The sequence below is a fragment of the Canis lupus genome, chromosome 15 (assembly GCF_011100685.1).
Source record: "Canis lupus familiaris isolate Mischka breed German Shepherd chromosome 15, alternate assembly UU_Cfam_GSD_1.0, whole genome shotgun sequence".
NCBI classification, from domain to species: domain Eukaryota; kingdom Metazoa; phylum Chordata; class Mammalia; order Carnivora; family Canidae; genus Canis; species Canis lupus.
Window position 1 is genome coordinate 40654088 of NC_049236.1, and position 8943 is coordinate 40663030.

The 8943-nt window shown below is 36.0% G+C and overlaps 1 protein-coding gene across 1 annotated transcript in view; it reads left to right on the plus strand.

Moving 5' to 3' along the window:
- Positions 1 to 8943, plus strand: part of UTP20 (UTP20 small subunit processome component) — a 96537-nt gene that overhangs the window by 69606 nt on the left and 17988 nt on the right. The window contains exons 39-45 of the mRNA XM_038558807.1: positions 292 to 431; positions 885 to 967; positions 3433 to 3722; positions 4748 to 4887; positions 5107 to 5263; positions 7555 to 7653; positions 8499 to 8666. Of these exons, the coding sequence (XP_038414735.1) occupies positions 292 to 431; positions 885 to 967; positions 3433 to 3722; positions 4748 to 4887; positions 5107 to 5263; positions 7555 to 7653; positions 8499 to 8666 (1077 nt within the window). The remainder of the gene's footprint in view (positions 1 to 291; positions 432 to 884; positions 968 to 3432; positions 3723 to 4747; positions 4888 to 5106; positions 5264 to 7554; positions 7654 to 8498; positions 8667 to 8943) is intronic.

The following is an 8943-nucleotide window of genomic DNA, read 5'->3' on the forward strand; positions in this document are numbered from 1 at the left end:
ATGCTGAGCTGTGCATTAAAGTTAACTTTAGCATTTGTCAACTTTTTACACATGAATTTAATTTCATACACAGCCTGTAGGCTTAAGCATATTAAAGTACAGTGTCACTCCTTTAATTTAATAGGCATCTTTTCCTACAGCTAGGAGGGGAAATGGAGTATAGTTAGGGCACTCTGCTGTAATTGCTGATCACCTACTGTCTAAGCTAGACAGTAGCTTAGACATGAAATGAGCCCTATATTTTGTTAGGAAATGTTTATTTTGTATTGATGCTCTGGATTTGTTTTACAGCATGAAAATATAACCATTGCTGCCACAGAAGTTATTGGAGCTATTTGCAGACATCTCTCTTGGTCAGCATATGTATATTACTTGAAACATTTCATTCATGTTTTACAGACAGGACAGATCAATCAAAAGTTGGGTGTCAGGTATGTATGGTCAAACTTATTTTTGTTTTATTTTTAAAATGTCAACTTTGGGGGCACCTAAGTGGCTCCATCAGTTAAGCGTCTGCCTTTGGCAAAGATCATGATCCTAGAGTCCTGGGATCAAGCCCTGCATCAGGCTCTCTGCTTGGCAGGCTCTCCCTTTCCCTCTGCCTGCTTCCCCCCTGCTTGTGTGTGCCTGCTTTCTCTATCAAATAAAGAAAATCTTTAAAAAAGAAAAAGAAAATAATCAATTTTGGATTATTTCCTAAAGCAATCTCTTTAATCTCGGTTTACTTTTACCTTCTGTTAATGAAGTTATGCTAATGTTTGTTAAAGTCAAAAATAACTAAAGCTGATAAAAATAATTTTAATGTCTGTAAGTCTTTAAATGTTTCCTTGTAATCGTCAAATGATATTGTGAATCAAACATTTCTTTGTACCTTTTTTTAACAGTTTGCTAGTAATTGTGTTAGAAGCATTCCACTTTGACCACAGAACTCTTGAAGAACAAATGAGAAAAATTCAGAATGAGGAAAGTAAGTTTTTAAAACTTTCTTAAACTAAATTTCCATTCTATTTTTGGATAATTGATGATAATGAATTAAAGATGACAGAATTGAGCTTAGCATCTTTTTCTGCTCCTATAAGCAGTGACCAGTGAATGAGTCAGGGGAAAGTTAAAGCAGAGGGTTTGAAAATTTGTGTAAAAACTTATTTAGCAGTAGAAAAGGCTGGTCCAAAAAATCTGAGCTGTAGATTACTTATGTAGAAATACAGTTTTACACCTGCATGTATGGAAAGCACATTAAGCAATGAATGCAAAATTTAAAAGAATTAAAAATTGGAGCAACAGTTAATGAAATATAAAGTAGATATAATAAGAAAGGATCATCAGATCTAAAAATAGATATTTGAAAGATTATAAGTTGGCAAAGCTCTGTCAAGATTGGTCAGTGAAAATAGAAGGCACAATAAACAACATTAGAAACTTTAAAAGGTCACAATTAAATGAAAGGTAAAATAATGTTATGATCTTTGTACTTAAAAATTTTTTTTTAAGATTTTATTTATGTATTCATGAGAGACAGAGAGAGAGAGGCAGAGACACAGGGAAAGAGAGAAGCAGGCTCCATGCAGGGAGCCAGATGTGGGACTCGATTCTGGGACCCCAGGATTGCGCCCTGGGCCGAAGGCAGGCGCCCAACTGCTGAGCCACCCAGGTGTCCCAGTACTTACAAATTTGAAAACTTGAGTTAGACATACAAATTCTTAGAAAAATAAAATACAAAAGGTGGCTTTAGAGGAAATAGAAAATCTGGGTGTATCTCTCTCTAACCACTAAAGAAATTGACTCTATAATTAAAAGACTTCTCCTGATGAACATACCAGGTTCACAGTTTTATAGGCAAATTCTATAAATATTTAAGGAATGGATAATTTCAATGTTATGCCTGCTATTTGAGACGATTGATAGAGGAAGCCTCCACAAACTCACGAAGTTGTTATAACTGGTTAGTGGAATTGAACGCATTCAAAAATGTGGTCATCTGAAGAGACAAAAGGGAAACATTTGATTAAATTCAGTATCCATGATATCAAATAAGGAATAATTAGAAATTTCCTTAACCTGTTAAAAGAAAAAAATGAACACTTAAATGGGTGAATAGATTGTTTTTGCTAAAGACATTGAAATATTCTGGCCTTCAGTTTGCACTACTCCCAACATTCCTTCCTATTCAAAATTTTCTAATTCTTTGGTTCACAGTAAAATTACTATAGAGCCACGCTAATTAATAACAAAGACTGGTTTGAATTTATAGGAACTATTTTGTTTTTTAAACCATTGATGTACTAAAGCCCCTCAATGGTTTATCTTCAGGCAGTGGGATCTACATTTTGCAATTTTGCATAAAAAGAAACATTAAAAATTAAAATACTTAATTTGCTTAACTGTCTCTTTCTTCTTAGATATGACTGAAGTTTGAAACATTTATTGAGTACCTACTATGACCTGGGCCTTTTATAGATATTATCTCATTTGTTCTCATAAGAATCTTATAAGAACCTTAGTTGTTAGTTACCCCATTATTTTTGATATGAGAAATTACAGTTCAAAAATGTAAAGTAACTTTCCTAAAGCTACATGGCCAGTAAACAAAATAAAGACTAAAAGCTACCATTTTTGAAAGTCGGTGCATTGTCAAACATATTTTGGGTGCATTATAAACTTTATCTCAATTAATCCTCACAATAGCCTTGCAAGGTAGGTGCCATCTCCATCTTATTGATAAAGAAGCCAAAGCCTACTAGGCTTAGGTTAATTGACTGTGGTCACATGGATTGTTAGCAGAGCCAAGCCTAGACTTGCCCCATAGTACTGCACTGCCTAATTTTCTTTAGTAAACTGAACCCTATATAGTAAGGGACATTTCTGCATGAGAATTGTTGGTCGTCATTATGTTTTTCATGCTCATAAATATAGGTTTTTGTTTTTGGAAACCTCCACCCACAGTACTTTGGAAGCTTTTTTTCTTTTTTTTTTTTTTTAATATTTTACTTATTTATTCATGAGAGACACAGAGAGGTAGAGACATAGGCAGAGGGAGACTGATGGCGGGACTTGATTTTGGACCCTGGGATCATGCCCTGAGCCAAAGGCTCAACCACTGAGCCACCCAGGCATCCCTGGAAGCTTTCTTTTGGTTAAGAATCTCCTTCCGGCCTAGTCTCCTGGTGTGTTCCCAAAGTACCCTGTACTTGCTGTCCTACACTCATAATTGTTGATTTACCTGTCTCTGTTCCTCACTAGGCTCCAAACTGTAAGAAAGCAAAAAACCATAACCCTTTCATTTAGTGCTGTTTCCTCATCACTTACCCGGCCTACCTACCCATACTGATAACTAGATAGTTTTTATTAGATATTGGTGGGAAAGACTATGTAACACAACTGTGTTGTTTCCTTATTTGATTTAAAGTGACTTTTGTTGTTTACTAAACATAGACACAATAGAAGTGATTGAGTTGCCAGAACATGAAACCATGGAATTAGAGCAAATGGATGAGGAAGAGAAGGAAAACGAATGTAAAACTTTGTCAGACGACAACAAGGAATTAGAAAACCCTGATCCAGCTAGTCGTGAAGAGACATCAGCTAAAGAACCTGAGTGTATCATGGAGTCTATCTCTTTCCTTCCTCGGAATAAGGAAGAATTGGAGAGAACAATTAAAAATATCCAAGGAACGATAACTGGGGATATCCTACCCAGACTCCACAAATGCCTCGTATCTACGGTAATCATTCTGCTTGGGGTTCAGGAGGTCTGTGTGAACCAGGATGTTTGTGGGATCCTGTCAGACTGAGACTCCTAACCATTAATTGATTTCAGCTTTTGGATTTTCTTTTACCTCAACCTTTAAGAATTTACCTCCCTTGATTTGTCTCATCATGTTTGGGTTCCTCTCCTGTTGCAGCTAAGCATCAGTGTTCCTTCATTATGATTTTCATGTGGTAGATAAATGCTCTCTATCTCCAAAGCAGTTAATTAGATGAATCTCATTTCCAAAGAAAAGAAAATTTTTAAAAATTAGAGTATGTTTCCCTTATCAACATCTTGGGCACTTCTCTGATGTTCAAAATTCATCTTCTTCCTGGTTAACAGTGGATTCTCATGAAGTCAGAGCCTTTCCTTCAGTTGTAAAACATGGATTGGCAAACTGTGGTCCATGGACTGGATCTGTCCAGCAGCCTGTTGTAAATAAAGTTTTATTGAACACAGTTTCACTTACTGTTTTATATATTGTCTAATTCTGCTTTTGCATTACCACAGCAAAGTTGAATAGCTTCATCCAAGACCATAAAGCCAAAAATATTAACTATCTGACCCTCTACAGAAGTTTACCAGCACCTAGTATAAAATATTGACATGATCATTTTGTATATTTGTAGATATAACTTATTTGAGGTGCTGTATTTCTTATATACCAACAAGTGTCATGTAAACTCTTGAAAAATCCCAATTGATACAAATCTCTTAGGATTTTTATATATTTCACAGCAGTGTTAATCTGTGTCGGTGAAAATGTGGCTTTATTTTTTTCTGGTTGCTTCTTTGGGGAAAAAACCTTATTCCTACTATTTTTATAATTTTAAAAGGTTATTCTCAAACTGCATAATTTATTTTTTTCAGATGATAAACTTAGAAATGGTCATAAGATGTATCAAAAGAGCTTATCTTTCAACTGCAAGGTTGCACAAGTGTTTCTAGGTCCCCCATCCATTTATTTTTGTTTTACTTTAACCTAAATTTTTCTTACAGACTAAAAGGGAAGAAGAACACAAGCTCATAAAATCTAAGGTTGTGAATGATGAGGAAGTAGTTCGAGTTCCTTTAGCTTTTGCCATGGTTAAACTGATGCAGTCCCTTCCTCAAGAAGTTATGGAGGCTAATCTGCCAAGGTATATTGTGTGACAAATTAGAAAAGTTCAGTGAAACTCAAAAAGTGTTTCTTTCTTTCTGACTATTGAAACTCTTGTGAGGAAGAGAAGTACTGTCACAATTTGCTGTGATTTAGAATCCCAATTGGGAAATTGGGGTACTGAATAAGAGACAAAAGGATGTTTGTAATTTTATTTGCTTGCTTTTTGATTAGTGCTTTTCAATTTTTCATTTTCTAGTATTTTGCTGAAAGTATGTGCCCTCCTCAAGAACAGAGCACAGGAAATCAGAGATATTGCACGCAGCACTCTAGCAAAAATAATAGAAGATCTGGGTGTGCGCTACCTACAATACATTTTAAAAGAATTACAGACTACCCTTGTCCGTGGATATCAGGTAAATTGCATTATGTGCCTTGCAGTCATTCAAGTTGAATTGAAGTTCAAGTATTTGCAATTTGAGCACTAAGTGATGGTGATTTGGGTCTATCTTCAGTAAAGTTGATCCACCAAGATAGCAATCAAGAATATTCACAAGTTTCTAATCAGCATTGTAAAAACCTATTTTTTAGGGACACCAGGGTGGCTCAGTTGGTTAAACATCTCCTTCGGCTCAGGTCATGATCCCAGAGTCCTAGGATCCAGTCCCGCATCCGGCTCCCTGCTCCACAGGGAGTGTGCTTCTCCCTCCTTCTGCCTGCCACTTCCACTGCTTGTGCTTGCTCACTTGCTCTGTCTGTCAAAATCTTTAAAAAACAATAAAAATATATTTTAAAAAAATTCTTATATTTGATTTTTATAAAGATGCTTCTAGGCCTTGGTTATATAACCTCTTTTTTTCCCAGACCATTTGATACGAAGGTTTATATTTTCTGAATTCTTAAAAATATCCTTGTTGAATGCATACCGAATGTATTACCACAAACGTGAATAATAAAGAACATAAACATTTTTTAGGAGTTAAATGATATGACATAAGTAATAATAATAGGATCTCCAGGTGGAATACAAAACTCTTTGAGTAGTGACATAGCTGGCTAGCTCCTCACTAACTCCAGGAGTGGCTCTTGGACAAGTGCCATAAGCAACACCTGGGAGCTTGTTAGAAATGTACAGCTTAGGGCCCTACACTTGCCCTACACCATCTGCATTTCAGTAAGATGCCTGAGTGATCTCAAGTTTGAGAAACACTGTAGCTTATTCTTTTCAAGCACCCAGTCAAGACTCCTGGGAGGTAGCTTTCCTTTCTGTATCTAGATTTGCTCAAAGGTAAGCTTCTAACTATAGGTTATAAATCTAACACAAAATATCAGTATTCAATTTAACAGTCTCTCTGAAAAGTTTTCTTTTTTTAATGGTTGCTTTAGGAATTACCATATACATGCGTACTTAGAAGTCATGTTTTATGACTTCGAGTGGGATATAGAAACCTTACCACCATATGGATCCCTTCACCTTTCTTTTGCTTTATAGTAGTTTGTCTATTACAGATCTGTATATTGAAAATTTCGTCAGGCAATAGTAGTTTTTGCTTGTAATTGCCAGACATATTTTAAAGAACTCAAGAGGGAAAAATAGTGTTTGCCCAGATATTTATCAGTTCTGCTATTCTTTCATTTCTCAATTTCCATGTTTCTTTCTGGTGATTACTTTCCTTTGGTCTAAATGACTTCCATCAGCAATCTTGTAGGGCAGGTATGGTGGCAGCAAATGATTTTAGTCCTCTGTCCTCATTGACAGTACTTTTCTTTCAGCACTTTAAAAATGTTGTATCACTTCCTTCCAGACTTTCTGATGAATACTCCACAATTAGTCGAATCACTGTCCAAACTAAGTAATGCATTGTTGTCCTCTGGCGGCTTTAAGGACTTTTTCTTTGCCTTTATTTTTCAGTAGTTGGATTATGATGTGTCTGAGCTTGCTTACCCTATTTGAAATTTGCTGAGTTTCACCAAATTTGGGGAGTTTTGAGCTATTATTTCTCCAGATACTTTTTCTGCATTATACTCTGTCCTTTCCTGAAACTCCAGTGAAATGAGTATTAGAGTTTCTGTTTTCATCCCACTGGTTCCTGAGGCCCCAGAGTAAGCTCTTAGTAAAGTTAGCTGTGGTTACTATTAAGGGCAAAAACTGGTCTGTTTCCTTCATGACAGCTTTGATTACACTCAGCATTGGTAGGCTCCTTAATTCACAGGTTGGCTCAAGGTTCTCATGCCTTTCTTTATAAATCAGTGGCCCGTTTTAGTCACAGTAATAGATTCAAGCACTGTAATGTGTTTCTGAGCATCTTTTGTACAAAGTGATCAATTGGTTAAAATCTTTTAGATGGTAGTATTTGTCAAAGCTTCTCCGTACAGTAATGACAGATATAAACTTTGAGTGCTCTCTACAATACTTAGACCTTATTTCTTTTTTCTAGTGTGGTATTCTTAACTATTCATATTCTGGGGGTGCCTGGGTGGCTCAGTCAGTTAAGCATCTGCCTTTGACTCATTCAGGTCATGATCCCAGGGTCCTGGGACCAAGCCCTGCATCGGGATTCCTGCTCAGCGGGGCGGAGGTCTGCTGCTCCCTCTGCCCCTCCTGCCCACTCATACGCACTCTTTCTTTCTCTCGCTCTCTCTCAAATGAATAAATAAAATCTTAAAAAAAAAACCACTCATACTTTTACTGTACATTTCATTTTAGGTCCATGTGCTAACTTTCACTGTGTACATGTTGCTACAAGGCCTCACCCACAAGCTACAAGTTGGGGATTTGGACTCTTGTTTAGATATAATGATTGAGGTAAGATTTGGAAAAGGGGAGTTTCACTGTCTAAGTGGGCAAAGGACAGAAAATCAGTTCACAAACTTAGAAATAATTATAGCCTATAGAAATGAAAATAATGTACTGTCTCATCTCTTAGATCAGCAGAGGTTTAAAAGCTGATTCAAGTGACATGAGATGGGCATTCTGCTATTGCTAGTAGGTTATGAGTTTTAGTATAACCTTTCTAGAAAGAAAGTTGATGTTGTGTGTTAAGGGCTTTAAAATAAGCAAAATTTCAATGACTTCCAAGAATCTGTTTTAAAGAATCACAGATATATTTAGTCTGGGGTTTATATTAAAGTATAAAGCTTTACTTATAATAATGAAAAACAATGAACAGTCAACTTTTAAAATTGGATAATGTGATCATTTGGGGGGGGTAGGATTAAGAAGAAACTAAATTTGCCACACAGCCTTTGTTCATTCATAAAAAAATGTAGACACTTAAACATTTTAAATTAAACACATCAGTTGTGATAATTAAGTTGGAAATATCATATGAGTTTTTTAAAGAGAAATTAAGCTACTCTTTGGTAATATCAAAGAAAAAGTGTCTGTATATTATAGGATTATATATGTAAATCTGTGTAGTATTCTTGTTTTGTTTCCCCTTAGTACAAACCTTTAGGTGTTTCTGTATTTGGTTGTCTTTCAGTAATTGGTCCCTGAAATACCTTGAAAAAGTGTAATCTAATAGAACTCCACCATCTGATTTCAGTCCTATCAACTTCTTTCCCCTGATCTGGATGTATCAGAGACTGCTTCTGTTGACATACCTTGCTAATTGCAGACAATTGCCATTTGGCTTTTTTCTCTCAAAGATTTTTAACCATGAGTTGTTTGGTGCCATCGCTGAAGAGAAGGAAGTGAAGCAGATCCTCTCCAAAGTCATGGAGGCACGAAGAAGCAAGAGTTATGATTCTTATGAAATCCTGGGCAAGTTTGTAGGGAAAGATCAGGTTACAAAACTTATCCTTCCATTAAAAGAGGTAAGGACTTAAGTGCAGTGCAGGTGATCTTCATGTTACACTATCATGAGTTCTTAAAAAGAGCCATGCAGGATAAACCTTAATGCTGCACTTGACAACCAGGATCTTTTCTGGTGCTAAGGACACCTGTACCACATAGCCACTAGCTGGCTGTCTTAGTTGGGCATTCTAAACCATGAACCAGAGTTCTGGGTATAAACCATGTGATGCAGAAGCGAAAAAAAAAATTGAAATCCAGGTGAATTTTATTTTTTTTTTTATTTTTTTTTTTTTAAAT